At 57.6% G+C, this 25,251-nt stretch overlaps 1 protein-coding gene across 4 annotated transcripts in view; it reads right to left on the bottom strand.

Moving 5' to 3' along the window:
- Window positions 1-338: 338 nt before the first annotated feature.
- AGPAT3 (1-acylglycerol-3-phosphate O-acyltransferase 3) overlaps window positions 339-25,251 on the bottom strand; it is a 150,203-nt gene continuing 125,290 nt past the window's right edge. For 3 of the 4 annotated variants that reach the window (XM_036098994.2, XM_036098991.2, XM_036098993.2), the window contains exons 2-9: window positions 22,304-22,530; window positions 15,654-15,823; window positions 14,303-14,464; window positions 13,216-13,369; window positions 12,588-12,690; window positions 9,869-9,944; window positions 4,871-5,069; window positions 339-4,262 (exon numbers count right to left, since the gene is read on the bottom strand). In XM_036098994.2, coding sequence (XP_035954887.1) covers window positions 4,174-4,262; window positions 4,871-5,069; window positions 9,869-9,944; window positions 12,588-12,690; window positions 13,216-13,369; window positions 14,303-14,464; window positions 15,654-15,823; window positions 22,304-22,481 — 1,131 coding nt within the window. In that variant the 5' untranslated portion in view covers window positions 22,482-22,530 and the 3' untranslated portion in view covers window positions 339-4,173. Of the gene's footprint in view, window positions 4,263-4,870; window positions 5,070-9,868; window positions 9,945-12,587; window positions 12,691-13,215; window positions 13,370-14,302; window positions 14,465-15,653; window positions 15,824-17,963; window positions 18,132-22,303; window positions 22,531-25,251 lie in introns of those variants that run through there. The other variant, XM_078068276.1, reaches the window with a different exon arrangement.

Genomic DNA, 25,251 nt, shown 5'->3' on the forward strand with positions numbered 1-25,251 from the left:
GAGTAGCAAAACTTGTAAAAATGAAGTGTACAAAAGGAAACATCCATATAATACATTTGCACCCTGTATAGAATTCATCACTTAGAAACTGGCCAACAGTCAGGTAGGACCGATCATCAGTAATAGAAAAAGAACCCCGACGTCCGTCGCACGCACCGAGTCGGGGGTTTGCGTGGTATTCCAGAGAGAGATGCTCATTTACAGTTACAGTACTTGCGGACGGCCTTTATGGTTAAGAAGCCAGTGGAATTTCCCGGCATTTAGGCGAGTCACATTTGATTGTCACAACGTACAAATCTTACAGGTCTGAGACAATAAATACAAGCAGATCGGATGCATTTCTTCATGGCATCAAGTAGCTCAGGTTTAATTTAACACGGCTTAGTGCATTTCAGGGCCTCATTCACAGTTCGACGTCTGTCCCATCACTTTTGCAACAGAAAGTTAAGAAACGGAAAAGTTTATGAGAAAAGAAAACTCCAGGTGGACGTGTCATTACAGAGCATAAAAACGTTAAGCAATTCAATTGTCTTTGAAAAGAATATTCAGCTGCTGACAGGGCTGACTGGTGTCCACTTCTCTGGCCATCTCCTCAGTCCCCTAAAAGTGCTCTTGTCCTTTATGTCCCCGAGCAGCATATGGGAATGACACCGTCACGGAATTGGACCGCGGCAAATGCTCGTGGTAAAACTGAGCTCACGTGTGTCCACCCCTCAGCCAAGCAGAACACGGTGTGACGTCTTCTGCCCCCGACCCGTCCCTGTGCTGGGGTGTCCCAGCCCTGACAGACGAGGACGTGGACCCCGAACGTCCGCGTGCGCCCCGGCTGCCCCACGGCGCTGGCGCTCACCGAGGCTCGCTTTCCTGCAGGAGCTCACTCGCTAGAGAAAGGGGCAGGCACCTGGGCCACGGACGTACTGTGTCCAGAGAGGAAGCAGGTGGGCACGCCAGGCCCACCGTTGTCACCCTAAGCCTCGTTACACTGCGGAAGGGTTAGAAGCCACATGACACCATGGGACGCTGAGCGCTGCGTGCTGGGGAGAGCATGCTGGTATCGGGGAGAACTTGGAAGCATGAGCTTATGCACAAGGTTGAACAGTTCAGCTGAAAATCAGCGGGCTGGAAAGATTGTGCAGCTTGTCCTCTAAGCGTCTCAGCAGAGACAAAGCAACATGCAGAGAGTGACTTATTCTTCACCCCAAATCTGACCCCCAGCGGTGGCCACGTGGACACGGACAGCCTGGAGACCGCTCTCGAATTGCATACTCCACTCTTTGCTCAGCTCAACTGTAATGCTCAGTAACTAAACGAGTGGAAGGAAAGGTTCTCATGCCTTGGGGCACAGAGGGGGGGTCAGAGGGACAGACAGGTGGAGATTCAAGATGGGTCAGTGCCCATTCCTGCATTGTTTACAGCTAAGTGCTGCTTACATGATTGTTTTATGTTGCTATTTAGTGGTTTGTATATTCAGAACTCATCTCTTCGACTAGACTCTGTGCTTCTTGAGGACAGGGACTGTAGGGACACCTCAGGGAGGGCCATGCTGCCACCAAGCACTGGATGGCCAGGGTCACTTCTTCCTTTGGATTAATCGCAAATGAGGACACGCTTTCTTTCTGACCAGCTAAGCCCTTCCCCAGCGCCTCCTAGCCCCCATGCAGTGGGGACGGTCACTTATCAGTATAAGTGACCTTAGGAGCCCCTGGAACTCCCCAGAGGGGGGTAAACAAGCTGGGGTCCTCTCCTCAGCTGGACACATGGGTAGTGACCACGACCCAAACTGCACTCACTGGGCAGGGCCGAGGTGCATGCGTGGAAGGTGCCCGAGAGCCGGGCGTGGGTCTGAGCCGAGGGAAGAGCCACCAGCGGTCCCCAGGCTCCGAGCTCAGGCTGTAGGGTGCCCGCGGGGGATGCCCAGGGCCCGGGGCCTGAGTGCACCCCAACCGCGGCCAGCCCACACGGTCCAAGCATTCGGCCTTAATTTGGACATGACGTCAGCAACAGAGGAAACTCAGTTGTAGGGCGTAAAGGGAAAAGAAAAGCACTATTCTGATTTATTTTAAAAATTAAAGGAGTTCCCGTTCCTTTTCCTTCTGAAGTGGATGAAAAGCAACTCCATCCCCCTCCAAAAACAAACAAAAACCCCCAAACATTCATGGTGTAGATTTTATTGCTCTCAAGGTCTTGGCGTCAAGTGCACAAGCTCATCTGTTAGATTGGGAAGGAATCACTGAGATTTAAAACCTGCGCTGGCCTGGGTCTCCGTGCGAACGGGAGTCCGCGCGGCTCGCTCAGCGACTCTGGGCGGACTCCCCCGGCGCACAGGGGTTCCCAGGGGAGAGAACTTCTCCGGGCAACGAGAGCTAGGGTTAACAGGTGGAAGATCTAAACTGAGTCTTGTAGGTGATGCGTCTGCACGGCGGTGCCCAACGGCTGTTCCAAAACGTCCCAGGTGCTAGTGAGTTAGTGACACACACAGACGGGGACAGGGAAGCAGCTCGCCAGGTGAAGGGAAAGAACCTAAGGCAGTCCCTCCCTGCAGTGCGGGGTCTGAGCCGCCAGGGAGGGGGGCGGTCCTGCCTCAGCCCTGCAGCCTCGCGGGGGCTGTGCTCGGTCTCGCCCTGCCCCACGGCGACCACACAGAATCCAGCGGTGTCCTCCTAAAGAGCGTGTGCGGTCTCGAGAAGTCCTCCCAAAACACAGACTAAGGGCTGATGCATAGTTATTTGTCCAGTTTAGTTTCTATTGTTCCCATCCCTCTTTCCTGCACCTCCTCTCCTAGAAAACTCAGCCGGCCTCTCTTCGGAACGCTGGTTATAGGGCACCAGACCTGACACCGCTAGTGTTCCTTCCCTGGCTAAACAGGGCGAGGGGAGTGTGACTTGCAAACAGCACGCCTGAGGTTTAGGAAGGAAGTCCGACGCAGGCGGGGCGTGCAGCGGGATGCTTGAGCTGGGGCCCAGGAGCCGGCTGCTGGGGGCCCCCCATGCGCCTCCCTCTGCCAGCCCAGCGGCCCCAGCCCCACACCTCCATCTGCAGAACACGCAGCTCCCCTGGGCCACGGGCCCAAGTCAGGTCATGGGGAGACACCCCATGGCGGGGGGAGCAGGGGGGAGCAGTGCCCCCAGGCCCCCGGGGTGACACCCGCCACACAGGGGCAGGCCACCCCCGGGGCCCCGGCACCTGCTTGGGAAAGGGAGGCTAGCGGAGTCGGGGGGGGCTCACCACCTCTACTTTGCATCAGGGAGCGGAGAGCCATCAATAGACCAACTGTAAAAATAAAACCTCTAGAAGCCAACGAGCTCCAAGTGAACAGTCTCCAACCACCTCCAGAAGCAAGGTTTGATGGTGACATACTTTTAAACGAGCATCCAAGGGCCCTGTGGGCTGCAGGGCAGCCCTCTCCTGGCACCGGGGACAGGGGTGTAGCCCCGTGGAGGCCGCAGGGAGAAAGAGGGACAGGGGGCTTCAGGTACCGGGGGAAGGGGCCCCTTCACTATAAAAACAGGTGTAAGGTACTTACACACGGGGTTGGGGGGAAACGGGCAAGCCGTAGTCTGACAATGAAATGGGGCTACCCGTCCATCCGACACTTGGCGTGAGCTTGTCCCCCCAAGAACGCTCTGCGTGCCCACCCCACCGGCCGGAGCAAAGGGGCAGTGCTGGGCAGGACAGGTGGGCACTTTGGGGGCCTGGGACCTGCAAGTCCTCCATCCTGGGAGAGCAGGGGAAGGTTTGCTGGGGTGGGGGGAGGAGGCGAAGGGCCAGGGTGAGTTCCCGAAATAACCGATAAAAACAAAAATGGGATCTAAGTTTAAGAAGAGAAAGCATCCACAGGCTCCCTCTAGCAGGCAGAGTCCTCTCGAGATGACATCGGGGCGGGACCGGTGATCCCAGAAGTGGCCGCCCCCCGCCCCCGCACACACGTGCCCCCCGCGCCCAGCTCCGTGGTGGACTCTCACTCCCTGTGCAGGGGCGCAGCCAGAGTCTTTGTCTGTGGGCCTCCGACGGCTTCACTCTTGGCTCAAGGTTTACTGGTCAATATTAGTCACCAGTTAATACGAAAAATAGTTTCTAAGGGTCTTTTGTTCCGATCTGTGTGTGTTGTTCTGTTTTTAATTGAGTTAATTGGATACCACCGTCAGGTTATGTATGTGCAATCACAGCCAGTAATTATTCCTTTTTCTTAAATTCTTGGTTTCCGTAGCTAGAGCCTTTTTCTATTTCAGTTACTCCTATTAGTCGGCGGACTCCAAAGGAAGCTTTAAAATAGGAAAAAGGCAAGGTTAGACAGGTCGCTTAGCCATCCAATTGGAAAAACTGATATTGGGGGTTCCCGACTTTTGCCTCTGACCCCCCCCATGGGGACTGCAGGCCAGCCCTCTCCCCGCTCCCTCCCCCTCCCACCGCAGCAGCCAGCCTGTCTGGGGGGCTCCGGGGGTGGGAGCAGGAGGTGGCCATGGGCCTGGTGGGGCTGCCGCGCCCTGCGAGGTGCCTGGGACAGACTGGGTGCCTGTCCGTCTGCGAAGGTTCTGGGGGAGTCCTAAGAGCCCAGGACTGTGCAGGGCTGTCGAGTAATGCCCATGTCCTCAGAGACCCTCAGACGGTCACCACGCAGACACGGGGCCCGCCCAGCTGCAGCATACGATGCTGATGCCCTGAGAGCCGGTGGCCGGTTGGTTTGTAGGGAGACGGCCCCGGGACGTGGCTGTGGTCCACATGACCCTATGGCTTAGTGGACAGAGGCCGGAAAGACTCCAGGCGGAGCCTGCTCCCTACGGGCCGGCCACCTCGACGGCCCCCGGGCTCGGGCGCCGTGGCTGGAGCACGGAAGGCCCCCAGCTCGAGCTGTGTTACTCGCATTCGTTACCTGCCCCGACGAACCCCAGGAACGTCAGGATCAGGAGGGGCGAGCCACTTGCAAAGACACCCAAGACGCAACTGAAGAGAGGAGACAGGAGGACCGTGGCCCAGGAGAGGAAGTTCAGGAGCGTCCACGGCCGGCGGGGGGGTTTGAACTGCTGCCCCGGAAACACGCCCTTCTGGTTGTACGTCTCCTGCAAGGCGTCCTGAAAGAGGGAGAACACGCAGCTTTAGATGCTCTCCTACCACGAGGGCCGAGGGCTGATGATGGAAATGACTCCACCGTCCACGTTCCCATCAATAAAGCAACTACTGTGTGTGCGACGGGTCGGGGACGGCAGGACCCTTGTGGAAGCTCGAAGAAAGCCGGGCTCATGCAGGCGCCTCCGGCCCCCGGTCGCCCCCGGCTACCTCCCGAGGGTGGGCTGGTGGGGCAGCGGCCTTGACTGGCTGGGGGCCCAGCGGCCCGGGCGCCAGTCCCACCATCGTTTGCACCTGCTACATTGCCCATGAAAAGCGACCTCGGCTCTCCTTCCTCTGTCTCCGGAGGCTAAGGAGCAGGTGAGCGCAGGGAGACGAGCTGCCAGAGCATGTCGCTGGTGGAAGAGGTGCACACGCATGCACGCCCCCTCGGCACACCTCTCTGCAGCCACGGCAGCCGTGCCCGGGGCCGGGCCGCCTCCTGTCACCGCATCCCCTCCTGTGGGCACCCCTTGCTTCCCGGGGGCCTCTCTGGGAGCCCCTCACCCGAGCCCACTGCCTCGACATGCCGCTGGCTTGGCCCCACGTCTACACCCGGGAGTGGTGGCAGGATCCTGCTCGCAGGTGTTGGGAGGGTCGGGGAGGTGAGCTCAGTTCGCCCACTGTCCTGAGGACCCACCACATGCATTCGGGGTCCGCGGCTTCTTCCAGACGGCAGCTCCATACCTTTCTGAACTGGGACCCAGTCCAGGAGGCGTAGCTGGTACGCACACATGCGTGTGGCGCGTGTCTGCCACGCGTGTCGGGGAAGCAGCGCTCACCCGCGGCACACGGGGACACTCGGACTCATTCCCGGAGAGGAAATGCTGGGCCCGGCCGGCGGAGGCCATCCCATGGGGCTGGCTCTCAGAGCTCATGTCCTCGCCTCCTCCCGACTCCGCGCCTGACCCACCTCCTCCTTCCCCTCACCAGCCTCTGCTGGAACGGCAGAGAGGGTCTCACCACCACCGCCTGCAGACCCCCCAACCGCATCCACCTGTGTCCCCTCCCTGAAGCCTGGCAGGCACTCGGTCACTGTGGCCCAGACACGAGTGGCCAGGAAGGAAGAGCACTGGACTCAGGACTCTGTCCCATTTCCCTCACCGCCCCACTGCCCGCCGTTCCGATCATGCAGCGAGCGTGCGGCAGGAGTGAGGGCAAGAGGCCGGGAGGCCCGGGACGCCCCCCTGCCAGCACCCGCCGGTCAGCTCCCACATCTGCGGAACGGGAAAACCGCATGGCACGAGCTCTGTGGTCCGGCTCCAGGTTACGACTGGAGCTAACTGGTAAATAACCAAAGGCGGGAGCCATCAATGCGTCTCGGAAGCTGTCTGTTGCATCAGGATCAAAGCGCCGAGGCTGGTCACTGCGGGGTCTGCATCTTGCCTGGCAGGGGCCATCCGGACCCTCCACTCACAAGGGGCATCTCACGCTCAGCTGCGGGACGCAACCTGGGCGGTCTCTTTGAAGCACAGCTCAGAACAATTCCGCGAAGTGCAGAGAGGCTCCGCCCACAGGTTACAGCGTGAGTGTCTCGGGGACACGCTCTGCAGAGGGGGACGCAGCCTGACTGCTCACAGACAGGAAGAGGAGGGACTTGCACGGCCGTCTCCCTGTCTCCCTGTGGGGGAGGAGTGAGGCAGGGGCGCCTGGCTGGCTCAGCCGGCAAAGCGTGTGGTCAGGGTCTTGAGCGCGAGCCCCATGCTGGGGGTAGAGTTTACTTAAATTAAAAACAGGGGCGCCTGGGGGGCTCAGTCGGTTAAGCGTCCGACTCTTGGTTTCAGCTCAGGTCCTGATCTTAGGGTCGTGGGACAGAGCCCGGCGTTGGGCTCCGTGCTGGGTGTGGGGCCTGCTGGGGATTCTCTCGCCCTCTGCCCCTCCCCCTCCCTTCTCTAAAAAAAGGGCAATAGAAAAAAGACCTTCTTAAAAAAATAAAAGGAGTGAATTAAATCTATTACGTCAATGCTGACAGGTACAAACACCATGGTGACTGACAGAAGAAAAAACAGAACACCTCACATATAGTATGGCACCCTTGATGTAAATTAATTGTAAGTGACACAAAAAACAACTGAAAATGTTATTATATATTTTCAGTAGTATAGAAAAACATGGCAAATAATAGAAAAACACCCCCCAAAAGTCGTATATGTCAAACCTTGCCACTTGCTGCATCTGTGTTAGATGATTCTAGAAAGTGAACCTTAGGGACAGAGATGAGGCCCCTACTCTGTCACCCCCAGAGGCTGCTGTGTCCTGGCTGGGCCCCTCTGTCCCCCCCCCCCGACACTGTTCACACCTGCACTGAACAGGCGTGTGCGTGTGATCACAGTCCGTGCACGGCCCGTACGCCACGCCGCCTTCTGCACGGAGCATGTGCGTGCTTGCACATTATGTATTTGCACATTATGTCCCCAAGATCTGGTTCTGCTGATGATATGCAGTTTGTTCATTGCGATTGAATTATCGCAAATGAACACACACAATGTCCTGTTTCCCAACAATGCACTGTTACATTACTTTTCCTCTTGTGTTGAACAATACTGTTGCTCACAAATGTCTATTGTAAGATTTTAAACTCTCACATGTTGCCCTGGATTCCAAGATGGATTCTTCTTTGCAACCTAGTGTGTTCAAGATCCATCTGCCTTTCTATCTACTTGATCACACATGCTGCATTTCTTCTTCACGTAGGCTTTATTTTTCTTCCAGAGAGAGTTATATTCTTGGAAATCATACATTTTACCTAAGTTTTCAAATGTATGAGCATAAAGTTAGGACGCTACTCTCATATTATTCTCCTCTGCCCCTTGGTTGGCTTACCTTTTCATTCCTATCAATGCTATCACTCTTCTAACGGGTCACTCTTGCCCGTGGCTTTCTATTTTATTAGTTTTTTTTCTTTTTAAAAGCATTTGGTACAGTTGATTCACTCTTTTGTAGCTTTGCTTTCTGTTAAAATGATTTATGCTATTTTTTTTATTTGTTCTATTCTCTCTGGGCTTACTCTATTTTTAATATGTCTGTGCACGTATAATGTATGTGTATGTCAGTGTGTGTGTGTGTGTGAGATTATTACGAGGATAAAACATGTATAAGACATTTAGAAGAGATCCTGACACATAGTAAGATGTGTCTAATGTCAACTTCACGATCATGCCCTCGAAGGAAGTATGTCTTTTCTCTCCGGTTACTCTAAGATCTTCTCATTGTCTTTCGTGTTCTGCAATTTCATCGATAAGTGGGGGGTGGGGGGGTGGTTGGATTTCTCTTTATTTACCCTGTTCCAGACTTGTGTTTCTTGAACCTGATGAATTCCAGAAGCTCTACAGTTGTCGTCTGTGACAGCTGCTCTTCACCACTCTTGTCTCTTTCTGGACCTGCCCGTAGTTACATATTGGACCTCCGGGTCTACCCTCTGTGTCTTCTCAACTTCCTTTTATAAAAGTTTGCACTTCCTCTGTGCTACATTCTGAGCAATTTCTTCTCAATCTTCCAGTTTACTCTCTCTTCAGCTGTATCAAATCTGCCATTTAATCTATTAATTAAAATTTTACTGTCAATGCCTAGATTTTTGCTGCCTATAAATTCTACTTGGTTTTTCTCAAATCTGTCTTTTTTCTGTCGGTATTGCTCTTTTGTTTTCAGTTCCTTCTGCTCAACCACTTCAAACATACTGATTTTAGTCTCTGTTGATCCACTGGCTGAAGTTGGAGAGTTTACCTCTTCTGTTCTGTGTCTCTGCGCCCTGTGCTCGTGGTCTGGTTACATGCTCATCTCCAGCAGGATTTTACCTGTGTTCCTCCAGGCCTGCACATGCTTCTCTCAGGAACTCTGGAATGGTTTGCCTGGAACCACTTGTTGGGTTGATATTTTGGCTTTGTTCTCCCTGAACTATATTGCTAGGATAAATTCAAACCCCAAGCCCCTCTGAGGGCTGACCTGTGATTATGAATTATCAGGGAGACCTTGTTGAGACCAAGAGGAGAAAGGTGAGCATCAAAGTCATTTCCCTGTGCCGGCACGTATGTTTCTTTCAGTTCACCGTGCGAGGTGAGTTCCTGCCTGGAATGAGGTCAAACCCCTCTCTTCTGTTTCCAGGTAGGCATTAAAACTCAGGACTCCAGGGTAAGGGGACCAGCAAACGCCACTTGGAGGAGTGTGGCATTCCTAGTTCACAGGCTCATGACCTGCTTTTCAGCTCCAAGTTCTTCTCTGACCCTTATTTCCTTAAAAGCTCACCAGTGCCTTTAAAAGGATATTTGTTGTATGTGGAAAGGATCCCGTCATTCTCTACGCCCCCCGCAATGCTGAAGATGAAGATACCGTGTCCTATATGTTTGTGTATCTAAAACACGCTGGCAGCACATTTCAGGGGAATGGAGAAGGAATGGTGTGCTTGGCCCACGGATCTCTTCACGTCACCTAGACTGTGTCTCTTCTATAAATCACCCACCCACACACACACACACACATGATACGTGTAGGCTGGGGATCTATCAGTTTTTACATGAAAAGATGAACCAAATGTGGCAAAATGTGATCAGCCACGGCTGTGTAAGGACCATGCCATCCTTTACACTTTCCTCTAGTGTGTTGATTTCTCACAAGTTAAGAAAGACACTGGAAAGAAGGTAGAAAGCGTTTGAGAGCCGCACGGTCCTCCCGTCTCTGCAATCCGCACGCGTGCCCCGCCTGCCCCGTGCGCCGCCCCTCGGAAACCTCTTCCCGAGACCCCGGGGGAGGGGACAGCCGTGTGCCTTACCTTCTCCTGGTACAGTTTATGAAGCCACTGAGCCGCTTCCTTCTCATCCAGTGGGATCTCTTCCAGAGGAAATCTCCTGTTTGGGTAAGAAGATTGAAAGCACAGTGGCTTACCCGTGGGATGGCGTCAAACAGGGGAGCAGTCGCTGCGTGGTGGGGGGGACTCGCTGGCCCCACCTTTTCTGGTCGGGCCTCACTCTCACGTTCTAAAACCACACACACATCCAAGGCATTCAGCCGGAGCGCAGAGCAGCCGGCACCTGGCCCGCGGGGCGGCGGGGGCCACGGAGGGAGGGCAGGGAGGTGTGTTCTTCCCCAAGGCACAGCCAACACTTTTCATGGGGGGGGGGGGGCTCACGGGCAGTTTAATGGAACAGACCATGCCCCCGTTTCCACTGAGAAGGGTGTGCACTTGTGAGCTCCAGCAGGAGTTTTGGTCTTTCCTAATAGTCCATTCTTCACAAATAATCAAAACTGAGAGCGTCTTCCATTAGGCAAAGAGGATTATGTAGTTCACAAAGGAAATCTACTTGCTCCAAATATGAAAAGCAATAGAGATTCAGAACTTTAATCTTAACTCACAAATAGCTGACTTCGGTGACACTTACTTATGACCCTAATCACCAGCGGGATCACCCCCCCAGGAGCGCAGGTGTCTTGGGGGGAGACAAGCAGGGCAAGAGGGTGCCCCACGGCAGCCGCAGTACCCGAGGCCGCCAGCAGGGGACGCTGGGGACATGCCGGAGCAGGAATGACCAGGGCGGTGGTCTTCCCGCCGGGCTGCCCACCGGGCGGGCCAGAGTGAGAGCAGCCTGCCAAAATCTCCGTGTTTGAAGTTATCCTAACCCTACTGTTTCCAAAAGTGGAGAGCTTTGCTTTATGTGGGTTCTAACCTGTCGATCTTCACCGTATTTGAAATGAAAACGGACACATGAGAACGAGGACATGGACACAGGAGCGAGGCCGGTGCCACGTGCACGCAGCCTCTGGGAACCACTCTACACTCCCAGGGAGTGAAGGAGACGTAGAACCCCTCGTAAACAAAGATGCTCTAACTCTGCGGACCCCGAAAGCTCTTGGGAACCGGTGCACCCCAGCTAAGGAGACAAAGCTCAGAAGGGGTGTCCACTGAGGGATGGCCACCTCCTCCCCTGGTTTGTATCTACATCCTGCGGTGGATCACCACACCCAGGTCCTCGTGTAGGTCTGCTGTATGCAGTATGAAAAGTATAAAATAAGAATTTAAAAGGATGATAAAAAATAAATAAAAATATGAGCACCTATCTCCCAGAGAGGACTCAAGCCCCTTTAAGGATGCTGGCCCCAAGTGCCAGATGAACGCAGGGAGCCTCAGGCCACCACCACCAAATGCCCCTGGCCTTGGCCCCAGCGCAACTGCACCGGGAGGGGAACAGGAAAAGGACTCAAAAGAGGAAAGCTCCATCGGCCGACGAGAGCTTTGCCTTGTTTGATTATAAGCATGTTTTGGACTCACTGGAATATTGCTTTCCTTCAAAATACCCAAAAGGTAAGTATCACAAAATAGCACATTGAAGCTTTTAGACGTTCTAAGAACTTGTCTGTTAAAATAAGATTAGGTGAAATATAATCCCAGGCTTTCTGCAACAAAGGGGACAATGAACAGAGTAAGGCACAGGTCTTCTCCTGCAGGGGTGACTGTCCACTAGGGGGAGCAGTGCAACCCAGTGCTCTGGAGCCGGACCAGGAGGGCTCGCCCAGCTCTGCCACCTCCCGGCTGGGACCTGGGGCGGTTGAGACCAAGCCCCGGGCCACCCCGACCACCCAGGGGCCAGCGAGGGTGAGGACAGGCCCCAAGCCCACCACTGCTGTCACTGCCCTGGGCCACAGCACATGTTCTGGTCAGAGCCATAGCCAGGGCTGGAGGCCACCAGGACCCCCAGGGCCCCAGATACGCCACCCGGTCCCCGCTGTTCCAGAGGTCTAAGGGCAAGGACCTGGGGCTCTCTCCCCGTCCCAGGATGGAGTAAGAGAACCTATACCTCCTCTGAGCCAATCCACTGCAAACCTCAGGAGGAAAAAGCCCCCTGGCTTATTCTTCACATTCACAAAGTTATTCCTGGGGGGAGGGGGGGAACCAGGTGCGGTTGCTGTTTTAGATGTGCTCGGGATTGACATGAAGTGGGCCTCCGAGAGCCCTGGGGGCCAGTCTGACCGGGGTGGACACTCATTGCTGGCTGGTGACAGGCAGGGGCGCTAACAGGGCCCATGACTTGTGCGCACACCAGGGAAGGTCTGGCCTTCCTGCACATTTGAAGGAACCAGGAGGGGCGGGGCTGCCAAGTTCAACTGGGACGATCCAACCAAGAGGAGGACCTGGAGGGCCGGCCTACAAATATGCTTGGAGCTGGGGTCAAAGTCAAAACCCCCTTTTATGAAGAACACCAGACCCCCTGGGCTGGGACAGCTCACCCTTCTGCCTATGGGAATCCTAGTCACTGCCCAAGCTGAAGCTCAGCCCCTTTTAAAAAGCCTCTGTGTCCCTCCAGCAGGAGAGGTTGCTCCTGTCTTCAGAGCATCCAGAAGGGTCTGCCTTCACCCCACACCCACTCCTTCACCTTGTAGGACAGCGAGTGCTTCTCGGGTCTGTCCCCACATCTGCAGTTCTGGGAGCAGGCTGCCTCCACTGGGTGCCCGGGGGCCCAGTGCCAGGGGCTGGGGACACGGGGAGGGGTGCTCACCTCACACACATGTCCGCCTCGTACTTCTTCCCATAGAGGATTCCCAGCAAAGACGGGTTCTTGTTTCCACGGAAATTCAGCGTGACGTCGTAGACGGCTGCGACTGCCGGGAGCAGCGGGGGTGAGACCTGGGCGGGCGCCTGCCTCGGCACCCACGCTCACACCCACACCCGGCTCGGCCCCGCACCCCGCTGGGCCCCACACCAGCACCCGGCTCAGCCCTGCAGGCTCCTCGCCTCACACGTGGGTGACGCACGGTACTGCATTTACTGACCATTTGTGTTCAGATTTACGGTCTGCTTGCTTTCTATTTGTACTCCCTGTTCTTTGTCCCTGTCTTTGATCTTGCCTCCTTTGGGACTCATTAGATATATGTATTTTTTCCTTTTATAAGGTTTTAAGTTACACAACTTTTTCATTATTTATTCATCATTTATTCCATTAACTAGCATTTTATCACCTCTGAAACGCGAGGACCAGCTTCCACACGGTGCCTCCACCTACTGGCTCTCCCTTTCCGTCCCGCTGTCCTGCGTTTTACACGTCATTCACTTATGCAGTCTTGGACTAATCACTTTCGTGTCCTGCTGCACGCAGAGCCCCGAGAGAGAGAGCGGCGGCCTCTTACCCGTCCCTCGGAGGCACTGGACCGCCGTGGTGAAGCCCCTGGTTCGGGGCAGCAGGTGGTACTTGAGGACGGGCAGCCCCTTGGAGATGGCCACCTCCATGCTGACGCGGTGCTTCTTCTCCGTGAAGCGCGTGCCCTCACAGTACAGGAGGAACTAGGGCATGGGGGGGACAGGGGTTATCCCAGGCGACGGGCTCCAACGTTCCCCCGCACCGAGCATGTGCTGCTGATCTGGAGCAATGACACAACACTCTAGTGACAAGTGAGGTGTCCTGTACAATGTGACTGGATTTAGGGCTGCAATCCACACTCCAGCCACACGGAGCCCCTCAGAGAACAGCAAACAGCACGGCACTGATTCTCAAAGAATGCCAAAGACAGCCTCCCAGAAAGAACTGGAACAGGAAGGGGTGCCCAGGCAGCAGCCTTCCCACCATGACTGGAAAATCGTTAGTCTGTTATCCATTTGCCTCAACATGAGGATTAGAAATGCAACTAAGTAGCCAGTTCTCAAAGAAATACTTCCAGGGACCAGATTAGAAACAGAAACGATGTTCAAACTGACCGATGGCCACTACTTCAGACGGCTGGCCCATCAGACTCATGGAAGGGGCTGGAAAAATAGGAGGAAGCCCCCACCCCAGGGGCGTGAGGGGTGGATGTTCTTGAGAGCAAGCTAAATCTTCTCTGAAGTACAAATTGATCCCTAGAACCACAGGGTCCCTGGGGTCTGCTGTGCAGCCTGGCTCCCCGGAAGCTACTCCCTGCAGAGAAGGCCCCCCAAGGGGCTGGGCAGGTGCTCTCAGGGCGACTCCATCACACAGCTGAGCCGGGGATGCAGGAAGGGGCTCATTTCCTCTCCAGGCCCCCTCAGCAGGGCTCTGGGTCTGCACTGGGGCAGGTAGAAGCAGCTGGCCTGGGAGGGGCCCCCCGGCCTGCAAGCTCAGGGGGTGAGGGCCCTGGTTCTGCTGTGAAATTGCTCCCCAGTGCGGGTTCTCGTCGGCCACAGCTAATCATGTAGTCGGGGCGGCGGGGGGGGTGGTCAGGAGACCTAAAGGCATCCGGACTGAAGCCACAGGGCACTCACCCACATGTACTCGGGGTAGTCGGACAAGCGCTTCAGCCCCTTGATGACAGTGTCCCGGTCCTCCTCCCATTTCCGCTTGCAGAACACGATCTCCAGGAAGTACCACGTCCAGCCGATGAGGGGCACATAAAGCAGCTCCCTCTTTGCGAGGACTTTGGAACTCTGGAGGGAGGGGGCAGGCGGTGAGGGTCAAGACCCCCACAGGCGCCCCTGGGACTGGCTTGGTGCTTGGTGACTTTGCTGTCAACGAGGAGGCCCTGCTCTGAGCATGACCGCTGGTTTCCGTACAACCCCAAGGGGGCAGGCGTGCTGTCCTACAGACAAGGAAACTGAGGCACAGGCTGGTGGAGAGAGGGGTGCCCGCTCTAGCCACCAGGCCCTGGGCTGCCTGAGGGTGACCCGGGACAGCCAAGTACAGCTACTTTCACTGCAGTGCTCTGCTCGGCCTGCCTCAGGGGGCCCTTGACATTTCCCTAAGGCAGCTCAGCTGGCCAAGGAGCTCTGTGGGGACTCTGGGGAGGTACGGGTTCACGGGGGCGACGGAATAAACCTGAGCTCAAGACAAGCCCTGGGGAGCTGAGGGCGGACCTGACCTCAACTCTGGGCTCAGAGGCTCCAGGGGCTACACCGGAAGAAAAGGAAAACCCAGACCCCATGCCACTCACCCCCAGCACCTCCCCGGGACCCCCATGTGGCTCACCCCCAGCACCTCCCCGGGACCCTGCACTGCTCACCCCCAGCACCTCCCCGGGACCCCGCACTGCTCACCCCAGCACCTCCCCGGGACCCCACACTGCTCACCCCCAGCACCTCCCAGGGACCCCGTGTGGCTCACCCCCAGCACCTCCCAGGGACCCCCGTGTGGCTCACCCCCAGCACCTCCCCGGGACCCCGTGTGGCTCACCCCCAGCACCTCCCAGGGACCCCGTGTGGCTCACCCCCAGCACCTCCCAGGGACCCCCGTGTGGCTCACCCCCAGCACCTCCCAGGGACCCCGTGTGGCTCACCCCAGCACCTCCCCGGGGCCCCCGTGTGGCTCACCCCCAGCACCTCCCCGGGACCCCCGTGTGGCTCACCCCAGCACCTCCCCGGGGCCCCCGTGTGGCTCACCCCCAGCACCTCCCCAGGACCCCCGTGTGGCTCACCCCAGCACCTCCCCGGGGCCCCCGTGTGGCTCACCCCCAGCACCTCCCCGGGACCCCCGTGTGGCTCACCCCAGCACCTCCCCGGGGCCCCCGTGTGGCTCAACCCCAGCACCTCCCCGGGACCCCGCACTGCTCACCCCAGCACCTCCCCGGGACCCCCGTGTGGCTCACCCCCAGCACCTCCCCGGGACCCCCGTGTGGCTCACCCCCAGCACGCCAAACCGCTCACACATGGTCCACCCACAGAGGAAATCAATTTCAAAGTTGTGGTTGAGGATGACGACCACGTGCTCCTTGCCGAAGCGGCCCAGCGTGGCCTGGTCGGTGAACAGCGTGCACTCCGTGCAGGACCACCACTCCAGCAGCATGACCAGCTCTGCAGACACAGGGAGCGGCGTCAGCAGGCCAGGACGCTGGGCCTGGGTACGGGGACCCCGCCGCGGGAGGTGCCGGCCAAGCCCGTGCTCAGGGGGCTTCTACAGAATGTTCACCCAGGTGGGGCTTCCCGCTAGAAATGAGTTTTGATGGTTTAGGTTTCATAAATTTAATTTTCCAAAATTGTAATGACCTTTTCTAAACAAAAGCCAGGGAAAAGACAAATGGAAAGCAGAAGTGGAAGAAAAGTGTAATCTTAGATGGACGTCTTTATGTCCTATTATGATTCCCACAGGTGCTGTGATTTGAGGGACGATCACATTTTATCCACAGAATGGGGGCACAGGGGGCGGGTGCATGCACACAGCCAGCCCCAGGGCCACCGTGGTCGGCAGTGTGACTATGCCCACCACGGCCAGGCGTCCTAAGAAAGGTGACCCCACAGACCAAGAAGCACGGCTTTCGCGCTCAGGATCACCATAGGACGGTCCCGTTGTTTTTGTGCTCAACACCAGCCCCTCCATCTTCTGATGGGACCGGCCCTTGGGGATGGAGGCCAGGGCTTGGAGAGCAGGCTCCACGCCTGACTGCCTGGGCCTGTTTCCCCATTTACAGAAAGGAGAAAATAGTGGCTTCCTTACAGGGCCCCTGGAGGACTCCACGGGCCACAGCTCATGACGTTAACACCCAAGAACCAGACGACTGGGGCGGGTCCCTCCTTCCCGATGGGCATCCCCACCAGCCTGGGCCAAGGTGGGGGCTGCATAAGCTCTGCCCCCCATGTGCTGCTGATCACGCAGCCTCTGGGGTCCCTTCCTTCTCTGTAAGGTGGGAGCTGGACGGAAGGTCTGCCCCTCAGATGATACCTGGACACTCACCAGCCACAGTCCCTGCCACCCGGGGGACAACCCGAGGCAGGGTCAGCGGAAAAGGCCACCTGTCAGAGGCAAACTCGGCACCAGTGACCCTGCTAGCCCTGGCCGCTTCTAGCCCGCATCCACAAGCCTGGAGAAAGGCGCAGGCGTGGAAGACAAACGATCCGAACAGACCTTTCTCGAGTATTTACAGGCGGCCCACAAGCACACGAGATGATGCTCAGTATCACCAGCCATCAGGATGCACCCAAACCGCAGTGAGACACCCCTTCCCGCTCCTCGGGATGGCTGTCACCGGACACCGACGGGAGAGACAGGAGCCCCGCCTGGCGCCATGCATGTACTGGGCACTTTCTCGGTAACTGGTGTCCACACGGAGCTAGGGGACGACCCCGCGATTCCACCCCAGGGATCTGCCCAGGAGCCACGAAAACAGGTGTCCATGCAAACACCTGTGCACGGATGCTCACAGCCACCGAAAAGCAGACACCAGCCAAATGCCCACCGAGCCATGGCCGGCCTCACAACCACTGTCCTGCCGCCGCGTCACGTGACCCAGCCGCAACCTGGGCGAGCCTGGGCAACAGTGAGTCCGTCTTGAAGGACCGACCCGTAGGGGCTGTATGCGATGTCCAGAACGGGCAAACCCACAGACAGGAGGCAGCTGACTGACTGCAGGGCTGGGGGATGGGCAGCGGCTGTGAGTGCCAGGGGGTTTCTTTCTGGGGTGACCACACCAGGACCACTGGGCTGTATGGGCCGTATAAAGGGTGGATTTCGTCTCGGTAAAGCTGTTGAAAAGAAAAGGAAGGAAAGCAGAGGCCAGGAGGCCGGCCACTTGTGCATCTGGAAGCATCCCCTGCTCATACGGGGGGGTCTAGCCGCCCCCCCCCCAGGGAGACAGAGCCCAGAGCCGCCCTCTCCCTCTCTCTCTGTGGCTCTTGTTTATCGGATGGTGGCAGCCCTGGAGGGCCTGTGCCAAGTCCCCGGGCGTGAGCTGGTTCACGAGGGACTATGGTGGAGACTGTTGCTTCTAAAGAGACTTGCTGGGGAATGGGGGAGTGTTTTCTCCATTATCCTAGTAAGAACGCTTGAGACGCGCCCTCCGAACACACCTCCAGTGCGCAATCCGGCACCGTTACCACGGGGCACAGGGCTGGACGGCGCACCACATCACCCACCCTAGGCCCCTCCAGGGTGCGGCCGATTTCAGGTCCCTTTTGGAAGCGGGATGGGGCAGTACGTGTCCTTCTGGGACCGGCTCACCTCACTTCACGCGATGTCCTGAGGTTTCATCCATGGTGTCCCCTGTGGCAGGAGTCCCTGTGTAAAGGCTGAATAATTTCCCACTGCATGTAGGACCGCGTTTTCTCTATCCGTTCATCCATCGCTGGACACGTGTTCAGACTGTGGGCTCGTGGGAACGACGCTGCCGCGGACACGGGCAAGTTCTTTCTTATCCTTTGTTCGAGAGGAGCCAATACGGCCTCAGCCTCCTGACTCAGAGCCGCCAAGGGCGGGAGTGCAGTGCGCTGCTGAGCCGCAGGCTGGCTCGGGGGGCCCCCTCCCCAGCTGTGTGGCCCCACCTGCGAGAGGGACGGCACAGCCCCCTCCCCGTAGGTGCTCCGGAGCAGGGCCGCCTCGCGGTCAACGTCCATGAACGCTGGCTCTCCCAGCCATCCCTGTGTTCCAGAGGCGCCCAGAGACCACAGACGGAGGGCCGGATGGACAGGCACCCCAAATCCCCCACAGACGTTCTGTGAGGACGAGCCACGGCCCGTCCCGGAGAGCGGCTCTGTCGGAGCGTCACCAGGCTGCTCCTCCCTGCCCGCCAGTCGGCAGCCCAGGGGACGGCGGGCGGGGGTGCCTGCCCATCTCATCTGGAGACCAGCAGCCTCTCTGTCCGTGGAGCGTGGAGCCGCCAGGCAGCTGCCAGCCCGCCGTCCATGCCTGCGACCCCGGCCCTGCGGGGGAGCACTCTGAAGGAGTCTTGCTGGTGGGCTCCTGGGCCCAGCCCTCATTTTTTGGTGTGATTTCCTTCATTCAGAACGAGCAAGCTCTCTCTTTCAGCCACTCACTGCGCATCGCCGTTCTCAAACTCCCTGCATTGACTCGATCTGGATAGAGCGGCTGCGAGGGAGGCATTTTCTCTTTTCCAGCCGGGAAGGTTCGGCGTGGCCAGGTCAGCGGGAGCCAGGGCCCGGACAAGGGTCACACTGGGAACGCGCTCAGGGCGGCTAGCGGGAGGGCGCCGGGCATCACAGGGTGAGAGCAGGGTTCGTGTCCAGCCAGACACTGGACAGTGGCTCAGGGTCATTAGAACAATGATGTGACTGCAGCCCTCCCCGCGTGCCCCTGCAATCTGGGGGAGCCTTCCACTCAGTCCAATTCGGAGGGGGACACCTGTGGAACACCCCCGCTTCAGCGGGTCCCTTGGGGGCTCCCACAGCCTCGCGCTCAGCAACAGAAGGGGCGCCGGCGTCTGGGATGCTCCCCGCACGAGGGGCTCACTCCAGTCTGCTTCCCGCCAGGAGACAGGTTTTGTTCTCAGGCTTTCCTCCACTTCGTTGTCTTTGTTACAAAAATGCACTTGTCTTTGCTTTTTTAACCCATCTTCTTCTAAGAGTTCTCAAGTTAGTCTGATGTCTGTTGCCCACCCCACCTTTTGTCAGCAAAGTCTGACATCAGAGGCCGCTGTCCTCCTGGCAAATACCAGAAGGAGAAGTGAGCCCAGTGGGACTGGAACTCTCCCCCAACGTCCCCTCCCTCCCCCACCCCACGCACACAGCCCCCCAGACCCCCACCCCCACTTCTGCCCTGCGTGGTTCTGGTTCAGCCTCACAAACCGGGCATGGTCATTACTTAACAGGATCGCTTAGATGTACCCACTCACCAATTTCTCTGACTGCCCTCTTTCCAGCACCTCAGACCCTGCTGTATGATAGCTTTTGTTCTTCCTAAAGAACTTCTCCGACGGGAATGTCACGTGCGTATCGTGGGCCGCAAGTGCCGCCGCTCTTGGCTGGCATCAGACTGTTCTAGGTCACCCTCGTTTGAACAACCGCCGTCGGTCGGTCTGTCCATTCCTGCCGGCACTCGGGCTTTCCCGTCTGGGTATTTCTGCACCTGCTCTTTGTCTCCGCTGTGTGTGACCTCCCTGGAGCGTGTCTGAGCGTGCGTGTCGGTTTATTTTCCCTGCTGGGAACACGCTGTCCTCGAGGAGTCACAGCACCACGTCTTCATCCACCCAGGAGGATCCTGTCCCAGCACCACCTGCCGCGCCCCCTCCGCAGATCCGGCCTCTCTCCCCGTCCTCCTTTCAGCCCGTGTCACCCTCTCCTCCCGGGTCTCTGCCGCACACTCGCGTCACTGTGCCTGGCCTCCCGTGAGCTGGGTCCAACGCGACGTCACATTCACCAGCACCAGCTGACAGTTCACTCTAACAATACTCTGCAATTACAATTTTCATTTATGCGCGTTCTATCTGATTCTTTTGTCACCGTTTGCTAGTGTTTTGTCTAAATCTGCCGGATGTTTCTTGTCCTCCGACTATGAGTTCATATTTGCTTTGTCTTGATCTGTGAGATTCTTTGAGCCTAAAGTGGGAGGTATTTCCCCCAGACAAGCTGACCCCAAGGGGCACTGCTAACCTGCTCCACCCCAGCCACGGCTCCGGGTCCAGTTAAATCCGGTCCCCCCCCCACAGCTGGTCCATCTGGGGCCCCCGGAAGGCAAGCTCGAGGTTCGGTGCCAGCCCCCCGCTCTCTGCTGAGGGGATGGGGCAGCGCTGAGAGGTTCCCTTTACGTACTGTGCCCCCAGCCACGTGCTAACAAGCCGGCCTCATCCAGGCCTGAGCTGTTTGGGAGTGTTTTAACCCTACAATCCTGCTGCAGGTAGAGTCACAATTTAGTTTTTATTAATTAGTATTTGCCCCTTTGGTGTGTATTCCTCTCACCCAATTATACTCACGAGCAGCTCATTGTATGTTTCACACGACAGGACTTTTAATTCTCCCTCCCCCACCCCCACAAAAATCTTTTATCTGAAAGAGAAACCAAACCCTGGGAACTGGAGCTGTTAAGCATGTAAGGCAAGCTAAAGCCATGGGCCAGCTCGCCGGTCTCGGCCGAGGCCGCGGGAAGTCGTGGGCCTCCGAGCCTCCTTGGAGGTCTTCCTGCCTCTGCTCCTGAGCTGGGAGGCTAACGGAGACTCATCGTTTCCCAGAGGATATAAAATGGGTATTGTTTTCTCTTTACTATAAAAGAAACATGGTCGGGGCGCCTGGGTGGCTCAGTCGTTAAGCGTCTGCCTTCGGCTCAGGTCATGATCCCAGGGTCCTGGGATCGAGCCCCATATCGGGCTCCCTGCTCAGCGGGAGGCCTGCTTCTCCCTCTCCCACTCCCCCTGCTTGTGTTCCCTCTCTCACTGTGTCTCTCTGTCAAATAAATAAATAAAATCTTTAAAAAAAATAAAAAATAAAAGAAACATGGTCTTAAGCTAAAAAATGTAAACAACACAAAGTCAGACATATACATAAATAAATGTAAATAGTAAAAAGGAAAAGGAAAAAAATAAAAACCAAACAAGCAGTAAATAAGTAAAACCTAACAATGCACAAAGCGGAAGCCCCTCGTTCCTCCAGTCCCTGGGTATTCGGTTTCCTGGCGACCCGGGGGACCCTCCAGGCACGACCAGCATGTACACGTGCACACCCAGCACACGCCGTCCTCAGAGAAACAGCAGTGTGCCCTGTACCTCGGTGTGCGCCTTCCCCTTTCGCTTGGAAATGTATTTTGCAGACGGCTCTGCGTCAGTAGGGAGACGCCCTCGCTGGTCAGGGCTGCGGGGGTCCGCAGCGCACTCACCGTACTCGCGCCCCGCGAAGGGGGCCCTACGGCGGCTGCCGGTTTGTGCTGATGTCCAAGTGGTAAAAGGAGAAGGTCTGCACCGACGGCGCTTCTGCACGGAGCGCTCAGGCACGTTCGTATCTTGTGGGACAACGGTCCAGCCCCGGCAACCGTGGGCTTTGCTGTGGGGCGCCGGCGTCTCTGTCACCCGGCAGGTGGGGACTGATTTTACACGCACACGCACACGCAGGTGCACGTCGGCCACAGACACACACGTCTACACGCATACGTGAGATCAAAGCGGGCAAGGGTCCTTGTCCTTGACAGACAGGTGCTCGCACGCACCAGAGAGCGGACAGGCCACCCGCGGTTGGCTCGCGGCGCCCCGCTGCCCGGCTGGCGAACCGAGTTCATGTCTGTCCTCAAATATCCAAGACCAGGTTAACCATACAAAACTGCGTCTTCGGTGGGTCCAAGCGGTCGGCTGTCGGGATGTCATTTGGCTCAACCCCGTGGAGAGGCTGAGCATCCTTCGTGCGTCTGCTGGCCACCCCTGAGCAGCCCCTCCGTTCCCGCGTGGGGACCGCCAGCCGGGCCCCACCTGCCGCACACGTCATCGGGAGCATTCCCCACCCCAGGGGCCCCCGCCTGGCAGGGAGTGCAGGCCGGTCTGTTCAGAGTCGTCTGGCACAAAGGACGTCCTTTCCCCCCACTGCCCAGCCCCCACCTCCCTGCATGCGCGGCGCGGGCACACTCACGGCTCCACAGCGAGTAGGCGAGGCGGCAGTTGAGCCGGCGGTAAAGCTGCTTGTTCACTGGCCAGAGGACTAGTGTGCAGAGCTGGACGAAGTTGATGACCAGCCCGCTCACCACGAAGACGAACCCGATGAGCAGGTGCACCATGAACTGGGTCTTCAGGTAGGCGAGCAGGCCCATGGTCGCTACTCAGTAGCGAGCGCAAGGTCCTTCACTGAGAAGAGCCGTCCTGGAAAGGACAGGGACAGCAGTGAGGACGGGCGCCCGGGACCCCGGCGGCGGCACGCGGAGGACAACCCACGGGGCGCGCAGCGGAGCCCGCCAGCCAGCGGCTCACTCACGCCACTTTCCGCGGCCTTTCCTTCTGGAAGGGACACAAGCCACTCATACGTCACGCACACTGCCCCCCACACACTACACACTCACACACACCACACGCACACAAGAAAGGAAGAAAAAAACCTAAACAAATGCCCCCAAATATTACTAGTGATTGATTACCTCTAGGAAAAAGCTTTACAGATAGTATTTATTTTAGACGTTTTTTAGCATCATTTAAAAGACCAAACTGCACATGAAATCTCTATAGAACAGATCCATACTATCTCAACGATTTACTTCCCACACTGGGGTGCACTTGGATGCTAACAGCCTCCGTCTGGGCTCTGGCTCAGCGCGGGGACTCACCCAGGGGCCCAACCAGTCTTTCTCCCCTTTCCACGTGCATCTCTTACTTCCAACGGTGAAGCCCAAAGCTCACACTTCTTGGCTGCGCTTGTCCCGTGAGCTGCCCTGTAACCCCCCTTGTGGCAGAGAACCAAGCAGGACGCTGTGATCCAAACTCAGGGCTGCCCGTGGTCCGCAGGAGAGGGGCCCGCATGCTCTCTGGGGATGGGGCGCGGAGCTGGCTCTGAGACAGGCTCCCCAACTCTCCGGGGCAGGTCCTGCTTCACTCTACAAGCTGAGCACACCTGGGGGCACCAGGGGGCCGGCTGCCCCCCGAGACCAAACCGACTGTGCTGGGAACAGGCCGCTGTGATTTCTGAGGCTGAGTCGCAAAAGCACAACTTTTGCCCGGCCCCTGGTCCTCACGGGGTCGGCTCAGGGGGAGCCAGTTGCCGTGTCAGGAGGACATTGGCAGCGAAAGCTGGCCGTCCAGGCCCAGTCAGGCCTTCGGATGCCACAGCCCCTCCGCAGCCCCGAGCCACCAGCCGCTGTGGCTGAAGGGACAGGGAGGGCAACTAAGGGCAGTGTGTCTCAGACCAGTGCTGGGATGGTTTGTTACTAACTGGTTACTCCGCAGTTACTGTAACTGATCCTCTGAACCTAAAGAACAGAAAACACACGGGGACAGCAAGACACTTCACTTCTTACTACATTGTTGGGGACGCTGCAAACCCTCCCCTCCAAGCAAACAGCAGCACGGACAGCTGACTTGTTCAGGGTCCAACCGTGAGAAGCAGTAGGACCAGATTCCAACGTAGGCAGTGAGATTGCATCCACACACTTCCCACGGGCAGGGGACGCTTCTGGAAGGCAGAGTCCCGAACATGCCAGCCAGGCCAGGCCTGACGATGTACTCCTTCCGTGTACTAGAGCTAATGGCTTTGTCCGGACCCAGCACCGATGCCCATCCTCTAGCACCTAACCGGCAGGCTCTCTACCCGCACTCCCACCACCTGCCACACAGGCCAGAATAACCAGGGTCCCCAGAAGCCAGCACATAGATTGCCGTACCAGCCGTGATGCTTTTAAAAGCAGATTCCCAGGTTCCATGGCCGACCTGCTGATTCCATCACCGGGGCACGAGGTACAGGTCCATCAAGGTGCAGCTCAGCACAGCTCAGATGTGCTCACTGGTGCTCAGCGTGATGGCACCTGGAAGGCCACGGCCGTGGGGGCCGTGGTCACATCAGGGCGCTTCCCTTCGTCCCTGCCCAGGCAGTGCCCAGGCCCTGGCAACGCCACCAGCCTCTGGCACTGTGGATCCGGCTTCCTTTTCTCTAGGCTCACGTGAGTAGAAACACCCGGCAGCTGCCTTGTGGCTCAGCACAACGTACGCACCACCGTTCAGCCTGAAGGCACGTCGACCTTCCACGGCGCGAAGGTCCCGGTCTGCCGACTCACCTGCCCATGGCGCCTGGCGACCATGCATGCTCGAGCACAAGTCTGTGCGAACGCAGGCTCTCACTCGGGAATCTATTCCAGCCCCGAGGTTATGAAGTAGCCGGTCCCTGGGCTGCCTGAGTCTCTGATGTAAAAGTCCATCCCCAGGATTCCCTGCAGAGCCGCACCCACCCTTAGACACGCGTTTCTCAGGGCCTCACCACCACCACACCCCTGTCTGCAACGCTGGCGTCCAGGGTCCAGCTGGCCCCCCTGCCCCAGACCCCGGGGCTCGGCAAGGGCCCTGATGAGGGCTGACGGATGTGGCCTGGAGCTTCGTTCCGACAGCTAGCCTTCTTTATGACTCATGTTCACGACCTGCCCTTGTCCTTCCACGGTCACCCCAGGTCGGTCCCACCCGCTGTCTGCTGGGCTCCCGGGACCCGAGGGTGAGCGTGGCCCTGGGCTCTCCTGAGGCTGGCGTGTTCTGACCTGCTGCTGGCCACCTGCCTGGGCTGTCAGTCTCTGGCTCGGATACCCCAGAAGTGGGGTCCAAATGCATGACTCCGTCACTCCCTGTGGGCCAGACTCCATACTAAGGAACGTCAGCTGCAGCGGTTCAGGGGTCCTCCCACATGCCCACCCCACGAGAGCTGCTGACCGTCTGCTTGGATGCTGCCCCGCTCGGCCCGCACGCCCCCAGCCTCTCCCCGGCCTCGATGGGCACAGCAGGAGTGTGGTGGGGGAGGTGCAACTCAGGCTGCCGAGAGCACCTAAAAACGGCTTAACTCTGACCAGACAAGCGTAAGTCAGGCTCTGCACGTTTGCACACAGTCCGGCACTC

This window comes from Halichoerus grypus, chromosome 1 (assembly GCF_964656455.1).
Source record: "Halichoerus grypus chromosome 1, mHalGry1.hap1.1, whole genome shotgun sequence".
Classification (NCBI taxonomy): domain Eukaryota; kingdom Metazoa; phylum Chordata; class Mammalia; order Carnivora; family Phocidae; genus Halichoerus; species Halichoerus grypus.